Source organism: Chrysochloris asiatica, unplaced genomic scaffold (genome assembly GCF_000296735.1).
Source record: "Chrysochloris asiatica unplaced genomic scaffold, ChrAsi1.0 scaffold00010, whole genome shotgun sequence".
Taxonomy (NCBI): domain Eukaryota; kingdom Metazoa; phylum Chordata; class Mammalia; order Afrosoricida; family Chrysochloridae; genus Chrysochloris; species Chrysochloris asiatica.
This window is the reverse complement of record NW_006408528.1, coordinates 15,439,478-15,461,019: the sequence shown is the minus strand read 5'-3', so window position 1 is coordinate 15,461,019 and position 21,542 is coordinate 15,439,478. Positions and strand designations below refer to the sequence as shown.

The following is a 21,542-nucleotide window of genomic DNA, read 5'->3' as shown; positions in this document are numbered from 1 at the left end:
AAGGAACAGTTTTAATAGAATTTCTCAAAGGACACAGGACAATCAGGAGTTTATTATGAAGTGGTTTTAATAAAATGAAAAACCGCACTGGTGAGAAAAAGACCAGGAAAATTGGGTCAAGGAACATTTTCTATCACAGCAATGCACTGGCTCATTTTTTGAGGGTAACAAGGGCTGTCTTCTGAGAGTTTCACTGGCAAGCCTTACCTTAGCCACACTACAGCCCTGACCTTGCCCCTTCAGATTTTTTTGTTCTCAAAACCCAAGAAACATTTAAAAGGAATATGCTATGATTCCCTCGAGAATGACGAAACTGCCATTTCGATGTGTGTAAATCGAAGCGTACTGGTGTGGCCCTGCAGGTTGATGCGCTGGACTGCAAGGTCGGCTTGAACCACAAAGTTGGTGGATCAAGCTCGCCAGCTGCTCCTCGGAAACCCCATACAGGGTCACTGTGAGTCGAAACGGACTTGACGGCACGTAACGATGACAATAGTAAATTACAAAGTTTAATTCTCGTCTTAGATATTATCTTTCAAGAAAAGCACAGATTTTGTAGATTCAGTAGAACACTTAACTCTTTGTTATTGTTGTTGTCGAGTTGGTTCTGACTCATAGCAACCCTGTAGAGAGTTTCCAAGGAGCAGCTGATGAATTTGAACTGCTGACATTGTGGTTCAAAGGGAGCTTGCAGCCTAGGGCTTTATCCCACGGAGGCACCCCAGGAATCTGTCCTCAGAAGCTAGGCCCCTCTACCTAGTCTGCTTTAGTCTGGGGGCTCCACTTGAAACCTGTTCAGCATTAGAATGACAACCAAGCCTCTGCAGATCGGTAGCAATGTTTGAGGTGTCTTGGCTGGGAACAGAACCAGGTGATCCAATGGACGGTGAGAATCCACCACTGAACCATCAATGTCTCCAGCTCTCCTTTGTTGTTGTTGTTGTTAAGTGCCATCGAGTCGGTTCCGACCCATTGCGACCCTGTACAGCTCTCCTTAGGTTGATGGTTTTCAATGGGATCCTTTTAGAAGTAATAATTTTCCTGGAGAGCTTTCTAGGGAATTCCCGACTTCACCTGCCTCCAGACTAGTATGAGGGCTTAAGGGCATTGCCAACACACAGACCCTGTTCTTTGTCTGAGAAGAAGAGATGAACGTACTAATGAGAAGATCACAGTTCCAAGTCCAGCATACAATAGATGCAGCCACTGCAAAAAGAAAAGAAGCAATTGTATATTGTTCAGAATTGAGAGAACTGGTCCTAAGAGGGATAAGTAGAGAAATTTGCTCACCAGAGAAAATCCTTGGAAAAGAAGAGAAATTTTGATTCAGTGAAACAGTCTGGAGGCACAAGTTTCTAGGCTGAACTAATAGTAAGAAATCATTTGACAACTGAAGTTCAAAGAATTCAAATTAGCCAAGGTCAAACAAGCATTTATGTATGAGGGGGCTTCAAAGAGCTGGTGGAAATTTTGCTTTACGTTTTTTCCTCCAGCTTTATGAAGCCCTCTGTGTACTTAGGACACCAGCTCAGTTAAAATTCTTCCACTTAAATATATGTGAAAGAGTGCATGTCGTAGATATTTGGGAAAAGGAAACTTAGATTGGGAACTATTGTTAGTCGGCCCCTGATTCATGGTGACCCCACGTGTGCAGAGTAGAGCTGCCCCATAGGATTTTCTTCACTGTCATCTTCACGTTGCTTTCACGACATAGCTCCTGACAAGTCGATTTCTGCCTAATGGTGACCCCATGTGTGCAGAGCAGGATTTTCAAGGTTGAGACCTTATAGGGGCAGGTTATCAGGCCTGTTTCACAAGGCGCCGCTGGGTGGGTTCGAACTGCCAACCGTTTCAAGTGTAGTCAAGCAGGGACTCCAAAGTGTGCCACCCAGGGACTCCAAACAGGAACTCAAGTAGATAAATTTGGTAGGAGACACAGTATGTTAACTGTACCTACTGTTATAGTAAAGACCTACAGAGCCCATCTAATATATATTTGTATTATTGCTAACATCTTTCTACAATCAATAACAAATGGAGAGATGTGAGCTTTTCAAGCCTATGTGAATATTTGTGATGTCTTTGAGTTTATCGCTAACATGTAGAGATCTAGTGTGGTATCATAGGATAAGCACTGACATGCTAAGTGCAAGGTCTGGGGTTCAAACACACAAGCTGTTCCTTGGAAACCCTATATAGGTGCTGACCTGATGGCACACAACAAGTAACATATAGATGTTACCTCTTTAGCTGTGAGTCTATATGATCATTCCTAAAACTAAACCAATGTAAGCAGAACTGTTGTTCATTGTGTGAGGATCATGTAACAAGTCCAATTGTTGCTAAAGAACCTCTTTGGTTCAGCATTTAGACCAAGTTTGTCAAATGTACTCCTAACCAATGACTGAGCAATGGGAAGTGTGGCCTTGAGGAAGTAGATTTCAGAACATAGAAACAGGACTCTTTGGTCACTTAAGTTCCTGGCCCATTCTTATAGCCACCATATTGGTGTCATAGGCCCGGGCTAGTCCTCAGTGAGTTGGCCTCCAATAGAGCTTTCATGCAGGGCTCACTCACAGACCCACACCACAGACAGTTCCCATACCTCTAGCCACACACTCTCGCAGAACCAATCAGCCTACAAACATGCAGTATCAGGGAAAAGGCATGATCGCTGGGGTCACACAGACCTGGTTCTGATGCCATCTTCAGCCACTTGGATGAGTTATTTCATTTCTTTGAGCCTGTTTTCTTATATAGAAAGAAGAGACTTTCTGCTCCTGTAAAAATGTATACCCTTGGAAACCCTATCCAGGATCATTGTGAGTTGGAATTGACTCGGTGGCTTTGGGTTTGTTTTAAGTTGGTTTTCTTGTATAGAAAATGGATGAGGTAAGTCCTTTTCAGGAATGTTGTAAGAATTAAATGTTATTTCCAGTGTGAAAACCATATAGGCGTATGTCTGATATCTAGTAAGCATTCAATGAATGTATTTATGAAGATAATAAATTAGAATGGGAAAATGAGGAGCCTCCTCTAGACTGCTGTTGGAAAAGAGCAAACAAGCCCATTTCTTCCATTACTCCAAACAAGTAGCACCACCTGCTCACTCCTGCCCACATCTATCAAATGTTATTCAATATTCTAAACAGGTATCTTGGAACAACACTATAATTTTCCTATTCAACCCTACAGGTGTAATGCATATTGTTGTTAAGTGTTGTTATGTGTTGGTTTTGACTCATAGTCCCTTTGTAGGGTTTCCAAGGAGCATAAACTCATATATACTCAAAATATTTTAATACAAATAAACAAAAACCATGTGGCAATCACATGATCCTTAATGGGGTGTTATGCTAAAGAAATTTGGAGTCCTTGACCCTAGCCTTAAAACTTACAATCCAAGGTCAAGCAGTGGGACTGCAATCAAGTCCAAACAACACAGAATTTAAAAAAGGAAAACCTCTAAAGAGCGCAAGCAAACCATCTAATAGAACGTCCTAACCCCCGCCCCACCCAATACAAGAGAAGGAGCCTAGCATACCCCTGAGGGTAGGTTCCCCTCAAAGTCCTCTTGGGAAAAGCCAATCGTAATCTAGAGTTGTTGTTGTTGTTGTTAGGTGCCATTAAGTTAGTTCTGACTCATAGCAACCCTCTGCACAACAGAATGAAACACTGCCCAATCCTGATCCATCCTCATAATTTTTGTTACGCTTGAGCCCATTGCTGCTGCCACTGTGCCAATCCATCCCATACACTTTACCAAGCATGATGTCCTTCTCTAGGGACTGGTCCCTCTTGGGAGTCAGGGTATGAGTTCAATATACTTCCCACATTTATGCTACCTTCCCAACAACACCAATATTGTGGCTATAAAGATGGGTCAGGAACTTAAGTGACCAAAGCGTCCTGTTTCTGTGCTCTGAAATCTGCTTCCTCAAGGCCACACTTCCCATTGCTCAGTCATTGGTTAGGAGTACTTGGATCCTTCCTTGGAAATTATGACTGCCAATTTTGACTCAAGGATTCCCTGACAGCCCTGTTGAACCTGCTTTAGACTATACCACAGTGAAAATGCATCCAACTTTCTTTTTTTCTCTCCATCATTTGGGGTCTGACAATACTTCCAGTCTTTTCCAGCTCCCTCGTCATTTTCTCAATACAGGGTTGTATTGCACTGGGCAAATCTACTACTGCAAAATACTTTTTTAAAGTGCAAAGATAGCACTTTGAGGACTAAGGTGCTCCTGACCCAAACTGTGGTATTTTCAGTCCTTTCTTAAGCATAAAAAAGCTGTGCAATGAATAAGGAGGACCCGAGAAGAATTGATACATTGGAATTCTGGTGTTGGTTAAGAATATTAAAAGTACCAGACTGCCAGAAGAACAAGCAAATCTGTCTTGGAAGGAGTACAGCCAGCATGCTCCTTAGAAGCAAAAATGGTAAGACTTTGCTTACATACTTTTGGACGTGGTATCAGGAGGGAATAGTTCTTGGAGAAAAGGACATCGTGCTTGGCCAAGTAGAGTTTCAATGATAAAGAGGAAGACCCTTAACCAGATGGATTGATACAGTAGATGCAACAGTGGGCTCAAGCATAGCAGCGATTGTGAGGATGGACAGAACCAGGCAGTGCTTTGTTCTTTTGTACATAGGGTTGCTCTGAGTCAGAACCAACTCGGCTGTACCTAACAGCAACATGTTTAACCCCAATATGGTGTCTGCTTCTCAGATGACCAGACTAGCACAAACAGCTCTTCACCTGTATTTCTAACAACTATCTGAGGTTTCCAGGTGAGATTCTACTTACATATGATCGTATAAAGATGAGGAGAAGTCCATAGATCATTAGTACAATGAGAGAAACAAACAGCACTTCATTTAGCAAGGTAAAATCCAACTGAGGAAATATAAACAGCACAAAAACAACTCAATTTTCACCTGTAAGAAATTTTAGGATGTTTAGAAATACATTTTATGTCGTTTAGACAGAAATTGGCCCATTTGCTAATAGTTTATCCTGGCCATTTCAGAGAACTATAGAAATCTATTAGCAGTTCAGAGAGCCACAGAAATCTATGATACGTGAAAAGTGGTCTATTGATTTGGACTTGCTTCCAGAGGGAGAAGATGTAGAAGTAAAATGGCATTAGCAGTGAGTTGATAATTTTTGAAACTGGGTAATGGGTGCCTAGGATTTTATTATACTGTCCTATTTTTGTGCTTATGTAAAAAAGGTACATTGAAAAAGCAGGACATAAATTTGCAAGTACAGTATGAGCATTATTATTCACATTTTTAAATCATGTACACAGGAAACATTAAGGAAGTGAAATATTTGTATAAACTGGGTAATTTTCACATTGATATTCATATATTTCAATGTAAGTTTTCAACATTACTGTTAATGATTTTTTTGTAATTTCACAATTTGTTAATGTGGTGAGGTTTTCCCCTTTATAAATCAACCTGGGGGAAATTACAATTTTTAAAACAAAGGAGATATTAATCTCTAGCTTGAAAAGAAAAAGAACAGCCTTAAATTTACAACACTTCCTTGCAGAGTATTTTTCTAACTCCTCTCTCCTTCTAAGTGATATAAATGGTTAACCATTCCATTACTAACCAAAGGTCTTGGTGGTTTGAATCTGCTCGGAGGCACCTGGTAAGAAAGACCTGGTGATCTACGGAAAGATCACTAAAATCTCTATGAAGCACATTTCTACTCTGATCTTCATGGACTCACCATGAGTCAGCGTCAGCTTGACAGCACTCACTTGTCCTTCCTACACTTGATTTATCAATGAAATCACTTAAGACATGGTGTTTCCAGTGTAGTTCTCAGATCACTTCACCACCACTGACACACACCCACTGAGGCTGGGCCCAGCCCTCTATTTTAACAAGCCCTCCAAGGAATTCGGATGTACACCAATTTCTGTACAGAGATATGTTTTCAGTAGAGTAGCCACCAGTCACATGTGACTATTGAGCCCTTGAAATGTGGCTAGTCCACATTGAGAGTCCTGCTGTGGCACTGTGGGATAAGCGCTAAACCACAAGATTGGTTTGAATGGCAAGCTCAGTTGTTCAAACTCTTCGAAACCCTATACAGGGTCGCTATGAATTGGAATTGACTCCACGGCACTTAACAACAACAACAATAGTAAGACACACGGAGTAGTGATGTGGCACTGTAAATTAAGCACTGGACTGTTAACTGAAACTTCAGTGGTTCAAATCCATCAGCTGCTCCTTGGAAGCCCTACACAAGGTCACTATAGTTAATACTGATGCAACAGCATTTAACAACAACAACAAAGTAGGCTAAAGGAGCCCTTATGTTATAGTGTGTTACAAGTTAGGCTACTAATCCAAAGTCAGCAGTTCAAACATACCACTCACTGTGTGGGAGAAGGATGGCTTTCTGCTCCCCTAAAGATTTATAGTCTCAGAAACCCTACACAAGGTTGTTTTGAGTCAATATAGACTCAACGGTGCACCACCGCCACCACCACCATAGTAGGATCAGCTCTGGACTGCTAACCACAAGGTTGGCAGTTCAAACCCACCAGCCACTCTCAGAAACCCTACTCAGGGTAGCTATGAGTCGGAACCAATTCAATGGTACAAAACAACAGCAACAATAAATGTAAAATATACATTGGCTTTCAAAATTTTTCTTTTAAAAACATGTAAAACATCTCATTAATACTTCTGTTATATTGATTATATACTGGAATGTTAATACTTTAGATTAAAAAAAAACACAACCAAACCAGTTTCCTTTGTTGTTAAGTGCCGTCGAGTCAATTCCAACCCATAGTGACCCTGTCTAGGAGTAGCTGGTGAGCTTGAACCACTGACCTTGCAGTTCAAACAGCTTTGCAGTCTGGCGCCTTAACCCAGGACTCATTTGAGTCCATCGCAATGCCTGGCATCCCACATGTGTCAGAGAAGAGTTGTGTTCCATAGGGTTTTCAGTAGTCGTGATCATTCAGATGGTTGTGGTAGGAGTGAGGTTTGCAACCCTCACCACATAGCTTAGAAAAATGACTGCTGTCTAATGATGTGTTGCGTTAGACATATCTGCTGCACTCTTTGAAGTGTTCAACAGCAAAGCTGTCAGTTTGAAGACTGAGGTGTGCCTGACCCAAGCCATGGTATTTTCAATCGCCTCATATGCATGTGAAAGTTACACAATGAGTAAGAAGACTGTAGAAGAATTGATGCATATCAATTATGGTGTTGGAGATAAAAAGTCCAAAGGACTGCCAGAAGAATAAACCAATCTGTGTTGGAAGCAGTACAGCCAGAATGCTCCTTAGAAGACAGAATATCATTCTTGGTCAAGTGGAAGGTCAGATAAAAAGAAGACTCCTAAAAAGATGGGTCGGCACAGTGGCAACAGCAATGGACTAAGCTTAACAACAATTGTGAGGTTGGCACAAGACTGGGCAGTATTTGGTTCTGTTGTTCATAGGGCTGCTATGAGTTGGAACCAACTCAATGGCACCTAACAACAACAACTGCACATTACCTTTAGCTGCCTTTCAATGTCCTCAATGGAAAAGTATTAATAACTGCAACCATATTTAAAATACTTTCCAATGTGATATTTGTTCCACTGAATGCAGGCCGTAGGTCACCTGTGACTTAAAATACTAAAAAGTACCCTAGCATGTTAGATTTTAAATGGCGTTCAATGAATCTATGCATTCATCTGAGGCCCTCCTCACTTACTAACCAGTTGCTGCCATGCCGATTCTGACTCTTGAAGACCCCATGTGTGTCAGAGTACAGGTAGAACTCCATAATGTTTTCAATGGCTGGTCTACTTTTTAGAAGTAGACCACCTGACCTATCTTCCTAGGTGTCTGTACAGTAGGTGAACGCAAACTGACTTATTACAGAGAGGCTTATCTGGCTGATTTCTACATATAATACACTAATAAGAGATGGCAGATACTGATCTGATGAAGAAATTAAAGCTGACTCTAACTTTTGATAAATTGGATTAGTTATCTAGTAGACCCTTCTGCCACTCTGATACGTTCTTCATCTTTCTACCGCAGAGTGGTTAGCAGGCTCAAACTGCAGACCTTGTGGTTCACAGTCTAGTGCTTACTATATGGAGCCACCACTTTCCCATAGGATGCTTGGTGATGGTAGGTGAGTGTCACCAAGTTGGTTCTGACTCGTAGTGACCCTGTATAGGGTTTCCAAGGCTATAAATCTTTATGGGAGCAGAAAGCCTCCTCTTTCTATTGCAGAATGACTGGTAGATTGGAATTATTGGCCTTGCGATTAGCCCCTCAAGTAGTAATCCACTATGCTTACTAGGACGTTTGTTGTTGTTGTTAGGTGCCAGCGAATCGGTACCAACCCATAGTGACCCTATGCACAGAAGAACAAAACACTGCCTGATCCTGGGCCAACCTCACTACTGTTGTCACGCTTGAGTCCATCAATGCTGCCACTTGGCCAATCCATCTCGTTAGGGGTCTTACTCTTTTTCTCTGACCTTTCACCTTACCAAACATGATATCCTTCTCCAGTGACTGGTCCCTCCTAACAATATGTCTGAAGTATGAGAGACAAAGTTTGGCCATCTTGGCCTCTAAGGAGCACTCTGGCTGCACTTCTTCCAGACGCTTAGTAGGACGCTTAGTGGAAAGTTTATTTATAAAGGAGCTATATATGAGTGTTCCTATAGGGGAGCCCTAAGAGGCAGTTCATTAACCTAGACTAGGAGAAAGAGAGCTATTACCACTCCTAGACCCAAGGAAGCAGAGTCCTGGTGGCCCAAGGATTAAGCGCTCAGTTGCTAACCAAAAAGGTGGTGGTTCGAACCTACCCAGAAGCTACTCAACAGAAAACACCTAGTGGTCTTCTTAAGTAAAGAAACCCTGTAAGGTGGTTCTATTCTGTACTTAGGGTCAGAAGAGATACGTTGGCACACACCAACAGACCCAAGGGAGAGGAGAGGGAGTAATTACAGTTACTCAGAAGGAGATGTTGTCATTAAGTGCTGTGGTATCAGTTCCAACTCATAGTGACCATGTAGAGGGTTTCCGAGGAACAGCTGGTGGGTTTGAACTGCCTACCTTGAGGTTCAAACTGACCTTTCGACCCAGTGCTTATCCTACAGTACCACACACCAGGGTGCATTGAACTGGTTGCTTTGAGGTGAACTGTGACTGTTAGGAGACACTCTGGGGATAAACTCTCTCACTACTCCTTCCCTGCAGTCTCTAGCTAGCAGTCCCCACTGGTCAAACCCAATGGGAATCCAGAAACTAGAAAGTCAAGGAGGACAGCAGAGAGCAGGTAGGAGGGGCAAAGGAAGATCTCTTAGTACTTCCATTGTGATGGAAATCTGCTTCAGTAATACGTACTTTTGTTTGTAGAGCAAATAAAGTGAGTGCTAATGTCACCAGAGCAGTGGCTCCTGTTGCCCATAACACTTCTTCGGCATTATAGAAACTGAAACCAGAGACCGTGGTTACTGTTCAAATACATTCAAAAGAAAAACATACCAATAAATAAATAAATGGAAATGTGTATCAAAGACTTACACTGTTACGGTTCCTAGCAGCAGACCTTGAAGAATTGTCTAAAAACAAAATTCACAATATATCAGAGGCTGATCCCCGACTTGTACGGCAGACGCTGATCCGGAGTAGGTGATGTAAGGCTAGGTGTCTATGCAGGTCTAGGGAGCAACAAAGCTACGGGCTGATGGTAGGAAATAAACAGAAGAACTAAACAGTTCCTTAACATTCTCCTAACAACTGACAAGAGCACATCTTTTTTTTTAGAGAGAGAGTTCTGTGTTTTTCCCTCCACCTTTTTTGCCTTCCCTTTCACCCAAGTAAATCTATGTCTACCTTGTAGTTAGGAAATTACTACTCCTTTCCTTCCCACCTCTGGTAATTATCAAAGAATTATGTTTCTGTTAGCATAAAAATGGTTTCTTGACTTTTTACAATATTGCTCTCATACAATACTTATTCTTTCATGACTGACTTATTTCACTCAGTACCTTGTCCTCTAGGTTCATTCATGTTAAGAGGGGTTTTACAGCTTCATCTTTATTCTTTAGCATTGAGTAGCATTTCATTGTGTATATGTAAATTCTTTTGTTAGCAAGTCTTCTTAGAACACAATGGTAACTTTCAACATACTCAGTTAATTCATTGTGCACTAATTATGACTGCAGAAACCATATTGTCATTCATCAAATCAGATGGGGAGAAATATGCTATTTCTACTAGTGCTTCATCAATAGTTTCACTACTGGCCCTTTTCATGTGCCTGGGTGAGAATGAAGTACTTCTTCTAAGAGCTCAAACATGGGAGGAGAATTGAGAACTGAGTCCCAGTGCCAGGAGATGGAGGTGGAGGGTAATAATCCACAGCAGAGAGCTGGTACCTGTAGGTGTCAACAAAGGGCTAGGAACAGGGCTGCATGAGGCTGTGTGAGGGCCTGGACCAGAACTGATGGTTCCTATCATCTCAATGGAGCTAGGAGCTGGGACTATGTAGGTAGAGTGCAGCATGGGTAAGAGGCAAGGCTGAGAGGCAGCAGGCAGTTAAGTTGAAGGATGAAGCCAAGAAAGACAGTGAGACATGCCCAGACCCATGATCAGGCCTGGTTTCAAGGCCTGTAGAAATACCCAGTCCAGTCTGATGCTCTGTCAGAGGCAAATCCAGAAACTTGGCTGACCTGCAGATCTATGAGGCGAACCAGGAAAGAATCCTCCAGACTTAATGAATAAAACTGAGCAGCATAATCCATTTAACTTGCTTCATCTGCAAGAGGAGTTTGAACTCCCACTAGTCAACCATGCAGAAGATCAAAGTCTGGAGAATGAGAATTCCAGGAAGTGCTGGGTTGCCTCTAGATTTCCCAAGTCTAATGGAGTCCTGGTATGGCGCCTTAGGATAGGCACTCAACCTCAAGGTCGGCGGTTCAAAATCACTGGCTGTGATCAACGTAATCCACCATATAAATAAGAAAAAAGAAAAGAACCACATGATCATATCGATTGATGCAGAAAAGGCATTTGACAAAATCCAGAATTCATTCCTGATAAAAACCCTAAACAAATTAGGAATTGAAGTGAAATTCCTCAACATAATTAAGAGTATATATACAAAACCAACAGCCTACATTACTCTCAATGGAGAGAAACTGAAAGCCTTCGCTCTGAGAACATGAACCAGACAAGGATGCCCTTTGTCACCACTTCTATTCAATATTGTGTTGGAAGTCTTAGCAAGAGCTATACGGCAAGACAGGGAAAATAAAGGCATCCTAATTGGCAAAGAGGAAGTAAAACTCTCTATTTGCACACGATATGATCCTATACATAGAAAACACCAAAGACTCAGTAAAAAAGCTATTAGACATCATTGGAAGATTCAACCAAGTGGCAGAATATAAGATCAACATACAAAACTCAGTTGTATTGCTCTATACCAAAAATGACAGCACTGAAAAGGACATTAGGAAAGCAATACCATTTACAATAGCTGCCCAAAGGATGATATATCTAGGAATAAATGTAACCAGAGAAACAAAGGATATATACAAAGAAAACTACAAAACATTATTACAAGAAACCAAAAGAGACCTACAAAAATGGAAGACTGTACCATGCTCCTGGATAGAAACACTTAGCATTGTGAAAATGTCAATACTGCCCAAAGCAATTTACCATAAAATGCAATCCCAATCCAGATTCCAGCGACAATCTTCAAAGAGATGGAAAAAACAATTACAAACTTTATATGGAAAGGAAAGAGACCCAGAATGAGCAAAGCACTGCTTAAGAAGAAGAATAAAGTTGGAAACCTCTCCCTCCTCGACTTCAAAATTTGTTACATGGCTGCAGTGGTCAAAACAAGTTGGTACTGGTACAATGAAAGATACATTGAACAATGGGACAGAATCGAGAATCCAGAAATTAACCCATCCACATACAGCCAACTGATTTTCAACGAAGTGCCTAAATACATTGTATGGGGAGGGGATAGTCTCTTCAACAGATGGTGCTGGCAGAACTGGAAAGTGATATGCAAAAGATTGAAACAAGACCTTTATCTCATGCCTTATACAAAAAACAACTCAGCATGGATTAAAGACCTAAATATAAATCCCCAAATTATGAAGGCCATCAATGAAAAAATACGGACAAATGTGAGGGCTCTAATTCAGGGCATACAAAGACTACCAAACATTTTGAAAACTACACAAACAAAAGTAGACAAAATAGATGATTGGGAAATACTAAAAATTTAAAACTTTTGAATCGAAAGACTTCACCAGAAGAGTAAAAAGGGAACCCACAGAATAGGAAAAAATCTTTTGCCATGACACATCAGACAAGAGACTCATTTCTAAAATATATAAGAAACTACAACACCTCTACAGGAAAAAGACAAATAACCCAACTGAAAAATGGGCACAGGACATGAACAGACATTTCACCAAGGAAGGAGATCTGGGTAGCCAACAAACATATGAAGAAATGTTCATGATCACTAGCCATTAGAGAGATGCAAATCAAAACAACAATGAGATATCATCTCACACCAGCAATAACAGCAAAGATCAAAAAAGTAGAGGACAATAAATGCTGGTGGGGATGTGGAGAGATTGGGACACTCCTGCATTGCTGGTGGGATTGCAAAATGGTCCAACCTTTTTGTAAAGTAATATGGCACTTCCTCAGAGGGTTGAAAATAGAAATACCTTATGATCCAGCAATTCCCCTACTTGGTATTTACCCACAAGAAATACGAGTCATAACTCGAGTAGATATATGCACACCAATGTTCATAGCAACACTATTTACAATAGCAAGAAGATGGAGACAGCCTAAGTGCCCATCAATGGAAGAATGGATAAACAAACTGTGATACATACACACAATGGAATATTATGCTAACTTGAAGAACAACAAGGAAGCTGTAAGTTGCCACATAACATGGATGAACTTTGAGGACATTTTGTTGAGTGAAATTAGTCAGACACAAAAGGAGAAATACTGCATAGGATCGCTATTATAAAAGACTAAGAAAAAGAGCTCATGCGAAATGGGGGGTGATTCTTTGCTGATTACCGGGATGAGGGGAGTGGGGTGAGAGGAGGGAAAGGAAGGTAGAGCACAGGGTAGGGAATAGACACAGGACAGTTTGGGTGCTGGGAGGGCAATACAAAAGAAGGGGGAGGGGAATGGAAGAACCAGGTGGGTGGAAGAACAGTTAGGCAGGTTTGCATGGGCTAAGTGGGACAGAGGTAAATAATGATGTATGCACAACCTTGGAACAACAGAGCTCTGGGAAACAGGGATTGACCCATGGTTAGAATGGGCAAAATGGGGGGGAAATGTTAAGATGCTTGCTGTCTTTTGATACAATTTGATGAGTTTGACCTACACCTATCGATGCAGTAGCTCAAAAGCGGGGAAAAATCTTTACAGCGAGGATCATTCCCATCCCCTCAATACACAGGGTAGACAGGGATGTGCAACTTGGATATTGGTTATCCAAAATGGGGAGCTACAAAGGCAAGAAGTGACTGGCTTACAAGCTTTCAAGAGGGTACGGGAGGAAGGTAGAATCTCCATTGAATAGTATCCAATCTGTCTGCACCAGACTGATGAAAGGAGATGGGGATAGCACTCATGTAGTACTACAGTGGATAACTACTATCAGGATTGACTGTGAGGGTTGGAAATGTAAAGGTAGACATTTTGTAGCAAAAGGAGGGGAGTGGTGACTTTGCAGTCCAGGAGTGGAGGTCCCTGGGACCATCAAGGGAGAAGAGCGGAGTGCAGGACACTACACAGAGAAACAGTGACACCAGAGATGGAGGCAGAGACGATGGTGTGGAGAGAAGGAGTGGCTGGGGACTTTAGACCCAGAAAGGGAGAAGGGCTGTGTGCTGACCACCAAGGGGCAGGCTTGCAGGGTATACCCTTTGGTTGGTTGATGATTCATGGAGGGATTGTAACCATGGCAATGTAATGATATACGATAGGATGAATGTAAAGCTAATGTTCTCCTATGTAAACTATCACATAATTCACATAAAACATTTTTTAAAAAATCACTGGCTGCATCTCAGAAACCCTAAACAAGGTCACTATGAGTCAATGACACTTAACTGACTCAATGGCACTTAACAACAACAATGAATAATTACCCGATTCTTCATTTGTTAAATTTAGCTAAGTAGGCTATTTTCATTCCCATTTGTTGTTTTTGTTAAGTGCTGTCCGGCAGTTTCCGACTCATATAGGGTTTTCAAGGAGCAGCTGGTGAGCTTGAACTGCGGACGCTGTGGTTCAAGGTGACTTTGCTGTCCAGCACATTAACCAGCAGCTCAACACAATGATGCCTCAGTCCTACTAGAAAAATGGAAATAAAGTGTCTGCTTCCAACTTTCCTCTCTAGATTAATTTTCATCCTCTTCTACTAGGCTCACTGTTTTCATATTTCTCCATTTTTGGCAGCACATAGAAAGTGACTCTGTGTGTGTGTGTGTGTGTGTGTGTGTGTGTATGAAAAATTCCATGAGGGAGAGACTAGGAAAAGTGGTTTTAAGTTGGAAACTACCTTTCAGTTTTTGGAAGAGTAGAAAAGTGAATAATAACATGCCTTAGAAGTCAAAACTGCCTGGTGATTTTAAGAGCTCAGAGCATGGCTGTCAGGGCCCGAAGTTGTATAAAACACATGCTCTCTTCATATAGTTTTCATATAGCCTTGGGGAAGGATTGAACTAGAAAATATAATATAATGCTTTATTCCTCTTGAATATTTCTTCTCTTAACCCTTTTGTAGGCCCGCTGTGATGCAGTGGGTTACATGTTGGGTTGCCATCCACAGGTCAGAAGTTTGAATCCAGCAGACACTTCATGGGAGAAAGGCAAGGCTTTCATCTCCCATAAAGATTTGCAGCCTCCTCAAAGCAGAATTGACCACAATGACATGAAAGGAGTAAAGCTTTCAGGACCTTCATTAGCTGATGATGCACAACTCAAAGTGAGGAGAAAGAGCTACAAAAATCCATTAATCATAATGATCAAAACATGAATTGTAGGAAGTATGAATCTAGGAGAATTAGAAATTGTCAAAAAGGAAATGGAATGCATAAACATCAATATCCTAGTCATTAATGAACTGAAATGGACTGGTTGGTATTGGCCATTTTGAATCAAACAATCATATGGTTTACTGTGCTGGGGATGACAAATCCATGAGGAATGGAACATTTCAAGATCTATCTTGAAGTTCTGTGCTGCCTGTGATGGGATAATATCCTACAAGGAAGACAAGTTAACACCACTATTATTAAAATTTACACTTCAACCACTAAAACCAGTGATGATGAAATTACAGAATTCCACCAACTTCTTCAGTTTAAAATTGATGAAATATAAAATCAAGATATATTGATAATTGCTGGTGATTGGAAAGTAAGGATTGGAAACAGATCGACATTTTCAAGACTTCATTTTGCTTGGACCCACAATCAACATTTGTGGAAGCAGCACTGTTGTTGTAAGTGCCATCGAGTCAGTTTTGACTCATAACGACCCTGTATATGGTTTCTGAGGAGAGGCTGGTAAGTTTGAACTGCCGACCTTTCAGTTCAAACTGACCTTACAGTTAGTATTGCATTAGGCCTTGGTGATAAATATAATGCTGGAGAACTCATGACAATCTCAATTCATGGCATCCCACATGTATTAGAGTAGCTTGTTGTTGTTGTTGTTGTTAAGTGCAATCGAGTCAGTTCCGACCCATAGCGACCCTGTACAGGGTTTCCGAGGGTGTAAATCTTTACGGGAGTAGAAAGCCTCATCTTTCTCCCGCGGAGCGGCTGGTAGTTTCGAACCGCTGACCTTAAGGTTCGCAGCCTGATTCGTAACCACTATGCTACCAGAGCTCCTTATTAGAGTAGCTTAGAGAAAATAAATGCTGTCTAATGATGGAGTCCTGGTATGGCACTGTGGGCTAATACATTGGACTGCAAAGTCATTCGAACTGCAAGGTTGGTGGTTCAAGCTCACCAGCTGCTCCTTGGAAACCCTATACAGGGTCGCTATGGGTCAGAATCTACTCAGTGGCACTTAACAACAACAACAACAACAACATATTGCATTAAGCAAATCTGCTGCACAAGATGTTTTTTTCAAGTGTTCAAGAGCAAAAATACCAGTTCGAGGACTAAGTTGCACCTAACTCAAGCCATGGTATTTTCAACAGCCTCATGCATGTGAAAGTTGTGCAATGAATAAGGCAGACCATAAAAGAATTGATGCATTTGAATTATGGTGATTGAGGAGAATATTGAAAGTACCACGGACTGCCAGAAAAAGAAACAAATCTGTGTTGAAACAAGTACAGCCAGAACCCTCCGTAGACTTAGAAGCCAATATGGCAAGAATTTGTATCTCATACTTTGGACATATCATCAGGAGAAGGACATTATGCTTGGTAAAGTGGAGGGTCAGGAAAAAAGAGGAAGACCCCGAATGAGATGGGTTGGCACAGTGGCAGCAGCAATGGGTCTTAACTGTAACAATTGTGAGGCTGGCACAGGACTGAGCAATGCTCCTTTCTGTTGTCATTATGTTGGTGCCAACGTGACAACACCTAATAACAACAGAAACAGTTTATCTGGCTTGAATCTCTGGCAATGTACTGCTGTTGTAGCCATTTTTAAATTATCTTTAGCAAAATTTTACTTGGTATAATGTTATTGATACTGTCCAATGATTTCCACATTCCGTTAGGTCTTAGGAATGGGCCCAAATATGGATCTCTTATCTCTTATTATCAGTTGGCCAGATAATTGTCTTCCAAATTTCTTGGCATAAATGAGTGAGCAACTCCAGTTCTGCCTCAGTTTGTTGACAGATTTCAGTTTATATTCCATCAATTCCCTGAGCCTCGTTCTTTGCCAATGCCTTCAGTGCACTTTGGACTTCTTGCTTCAGTATCATTGGCTCTTGATCATATGCTACCTCTTCTTTTTGGTACAATGAACATGTGTATTCCTTCCATCTTCTTTTAATGCTTTCTGTATCATTCAATATTTTGCCCATTTTTGCTGTTGTTGTTAAGTGTCACTGATTCGGTTCTGACCCATAGAGACCCTGTATAGGGTTTCTGAGGAGTGGCTGGTGAGCTTGAACCACTGACCTTGAGGTTAAAACCAACTTTGCAATCCAGTATATTAACCCACAGCACCACACCAGGACTCCTATTTTGCCCATAGAATCTTTCAATATAGCAGTTGAGGCTTGAAATTTTTTTCATTTCTTTCAGCTCGAAAAATGCTGAGCATGTTCTTCCCTCTTGGTTTTCTAACTACAGGTCTTTTCACATTTCATTATAATATTTGAATTTGTCTTGTTAAACTGCCCTTTGAAATTTCCTGTTCAACTCTTTTTCTTCCATGTGCCTTAGCATCTACACTGGAGATCAAGTTTCAGAGTGCACTCTGACACTCATTTTGGTCTCTTCTTTCTTATCTTCATAATAATCTTTTGCTTTCTTCCTGTATAATGTTCTTGATGTCATCTCACATTTCTTTGGGCCTTCAGGCATTAGTGTCTAATGCATCAAATCTGTTCTTCAGATGACCTCTAAATTTGGGTGGGATATATTCAAGGTCATATTTAGGCTCTCGTGGACTTGTTTTAACTTTATGCATCTTAAGCCTGAATTTGTATATAAGCAATTGATGGTCTGTTCTACAGTCAGCCCTAGTCGTTTTGATTGGTGATATGGAGCTTTTCACTGTCTCTTTTCACAGATGTAGTCAATTTGATTTCTGTGTATGTCATCTGGCAAGGACCATGTGTACAAGTCAGCTTTTATGTTTTTTTAAAAAGGTATTTGCAACAAAGAAGTCATTGATCTTGCAAAATTCTATCATGCAGTCTCCAGCCTTGTTTATATCATCAAGGTCTTCTTTTCCAACTACTGATCCTTCCTCTTTTTTCCCAACCTTTGTATTCCAATCACCAATAATTATCAATATACATTGATTGTATGTTTGATCAATTTCAGACTGAAGAAGTTTGTAGAATTCTTCAATATCATCTTCACTGTCTTTAGTGGTTGGTACATGAACTTAAATAATAGTTGTATTAACTGATCTTCCTTATTGGTGTATGGATATTATGCTATTACAGACAGCATTATATTTCAAGATTGATCTTGAAATGTTCTTTTTGATTATAAATATTACACCAGTCCTCTTCAATTTGTCATTCCCGGCATAGTAAACCACGTGATTGTCAGATTCAAAATGGACAATACCAGTTCATTTCAGCTCACTACTGTCTAGGAGGATATCGATCTTTATGCATTCTATTTCATATTTGAGAACTTCCAATTTTCCTAAATTCATCCTTCACCCAGTCCATGTTCTGATTGTTAAAGAATGTTTACAGTTGTTTCTCCTCATTTTGAGTTGTGCGCCATCAACAAGTGAAGATCCTGAAAGTTTTACTTAGGTCGCATTATGGTCAACTCTACTTTGAGGAGGCAGCTGGTGTTTTGAGTGGTATTTTGAGTCTATTATTGTAGAGTTGTCTGTATTTTCCAGCTCTATTAGAGTTTGATTTGTGTGTTTTAAGGCTTTTTTCATTGGGGCATAGATATTTATTATGGCTATGTTCTCTTGTTTAATTGACTCCTTAATTATGATATAATGTCCTTTGTCTCTTATGCTGGTTTTTGCCTTAAAGTCTATTTTATCAGAGATCCAAATTGCCACTCCTGCTCATTTTTGATCACCATTAGCTTGATATATTTTTCCATCATTTGATTTTTAGTTTATTTCTGTCTTTGTTTGTAAGATGTGTCTTTGTCAACAGCATATTGAAGGATCCTATTTCCTTATCCATTCAGCTCCTCCGTCTCTTGACTGGTGCATTTAATGCATTTACATTCAGTATAATTATCAATAGGTATGAATTCATTGCTGTCATTTTGCTGTGTGGTTTTTGTTTTTGTTTTTTGTGATGCTTATGATTTGTTTGTTCCACAGAATTTTCTGCATTGAATTCATTTTGGTTGTGGGTTTTCTTTTAATTTTCATTTCTATCATGTTAATGTTAAAAAATTAAATCTTACTAGATGTTACTAAATCTTTCTGGTCTTCCTCTTTTTTTATTTTGATGTACAGTTGTATTCATTTTCTATAAATTATCTCAAATCTGATTTGGAGTTAGACAAGGAATAAATTAATTCATCAATATTTTTTACATGAAAGAGTGGTGAACACTGCTTGGGAGAAAATGTAAGCTCTTTTCAAAAGAATTATTTATGAAACTATCCTGAATCCATACTGTTCTGGATTTTTCCCAAGAGGAGCAAAACACCCTAGGAATTACAATTAGTGTGCTCCAGCAAGACCACTGCCTCCAGCAAGAGAGGGATTTGGCCTGACTCAGGGAATTGGGAGAAAGTGTCAGAACAAGGGAGGCAGATGGATCCCTGAGGAGAAGCACTGTGCCCTTCCCAAGAGCTGAACCCACCAGACGCTCCTCTGAAATCCTATGTTGTTGTTGTCAGGTGCCATCGAGTCAGAACCAACTCATAGCGACCCCACGCACAGCAGAACGAAACAATGTCCGATCCTGGGCTAACCTCACTACTGTGGCCACACTTGAGTCCATCAATGATGCCACCTGGCCAATCCATCTTGTTAGGGGTCTTCCTCTTTTTCCCTGACCCTCCACCTTACCCAGCATGACATCCTTCTCCAGCGACTGTTCTCTCCGGACAATGTGTCCAAAGTATGAGAGACGAAACCTAGCCATCCTGGCCTCCAAGGAGCACTCTGGTTGCACTTCTTCCAAAACAGATCTATTGGTTCTTTTGGCAGTCCATGGCACTTTCAGTATTCTCCTCCAACACCACAACTCAAAGGCATCAATTCTTCTATGATCTTCCTTATTCACTGAAATCCTATACTGGGTCCCTATGAGTCGGAACCGACTCCATGACACTTAGCAACAAGGACCAGAAGCCCTTCAGCCCCCAACTCACTGGCATTGGAAAAGCCCTCCTGAACTGAGATGCAGTTTGTAGAAACAGGAGAGAACCTGAGTTCAGAGAATGTTACTGTACCCACAATGACTTGAAATAGAAATTAAGTATATATTAGAAAAAATTAAGAAAAGTATATTTCTTCACATGAGTTTTTTTTTGTTTTTTGTTTTTTTTAACTAAATGTAATACACGCTATTTAAAGAAACATCTTTGTTGAGCCTGACCAAGGTCCAACAACAATTAGGTTAACTGTCCCTGAGATATAACCCAGATGTGGGAGTGAGTCCCCTTACAGCCTCAATTGAGGCAAGTTGGCTAGCGCAAAGCATATAGATCAGGATCCTCACATTCTCTGATTGACTAAAAGGGTAACTTGAAGTAATTTTACAGGGGAACTCAGGGGCCCTCATAAGTAAGTTTACAACATCATTACAACCAGAATTCAGCCAAGAGAATGACTCACAAATATTTCCTTTCTATTTCATTCCACAGGAAGAATTTCCACAGTAAAAGGAACAAATCTATTAATATGACCAAAATATATTGCTGAGGTGAGCTAGAATGGTGTTAACAAGATTTACTTACGAATATTCCCAGGAGAACGTAGTTTGCAGGCACCTGACGCCGGATATCCCCACAGCAAGCCAGTATAAAAAGTACAACAAAAAATAATGGTCTAAAGGATTTAACAACAATAACAACAAAAGGATAACTAAAAACCTCATGTTACTTACTTCCAATGACTACATCATGTGATACATACTATATATATATATCATTATGTAATATTCTATGATATATATTATAAAGGAAACAAAAATATTACCCTTATTTCATTTTTTAAATATTTCAAAATTAACCTGATGTCATTCACCGACAGCATATTGCTACTTTAAAAAAATCTTTTCATTTAAAAATAATTATAGATTCAAATGAAGTTCCAAATATAGTACAGAGAGGTCCCAGTGTCCCTCAATTGTTACCTCTTATATATTTCTAGTACAATGCCCAAACCAGGAAAGTGACATTGGTATAAGGTTTGTATCTAGTTCTGTGTCCCAAACAGCCACCACTGCAATCAAAATTCAGCTCAATTCCACCCAAAAATCTCTTTTGGTGCTACTCATTTATAGTAGTAAATGCACATAAATACATACTCTCTCCCTAACTCATGGCAAACAATACTTTGCTTGTCATATCTGTAATGTTGTCATTACAGGAATGTTGTTCTTGTTGTTCTTAGGTGCCATCGAATCGGTACCGACCATAGCGACGTTATGCACACCAGAATGAAACACTGCCCGATCCTGGGCCAACCTCACTACTGTTGCCACACTTGAGCCCATCGATGCTGCCACTTGGCCACTCCATCTCTTTGGGGGTCTTCCTCTTTTTCTCTGACCCTCCACCTTACCAAACATGATATCCTTCTCCAGAGACTGGTCCCTCCTGACAA

The 21,542-nt window shown here is 40.5% G+C and overlaps 1 protein-coding gene across 1 annotated transcript in view; it reads right to left on the bottom strand.

The window, feature by feature from the left end:
- The window catches only part of LOC102811566 (protein lifeguard 1-like), a 54,690-nt gene that overhangs the window by 19,549 nt on the left and 13,599 nt on the right, over positions 1-21,542 (bottom strand). Inside the window, exons 4-8 of the mRNA XM_006834393.1 lie at positions 20,672-20,762; positions 9,580-9,617; positions 9,400-9,487; positions 4,812-4,901; positions 1,159-1,206 (exon numbers count right to left, since the gene is read on the bottom strand). Coding sequence (XP_006834456.1) covers positions 1,159-1,206; positions 4,812-4,901; positions 9,400-9,487; positions 9,580-9,617; positions 20,672-20,762 — 355 coding nt within the window. The remainder of the gene's footprint in view (positions 1-1,158; positions 1,207-4,811; positions 4,902-9,399; positions 9,488-9,579; positions 9,618-20,671; positions 20,763-21,542) is intronic.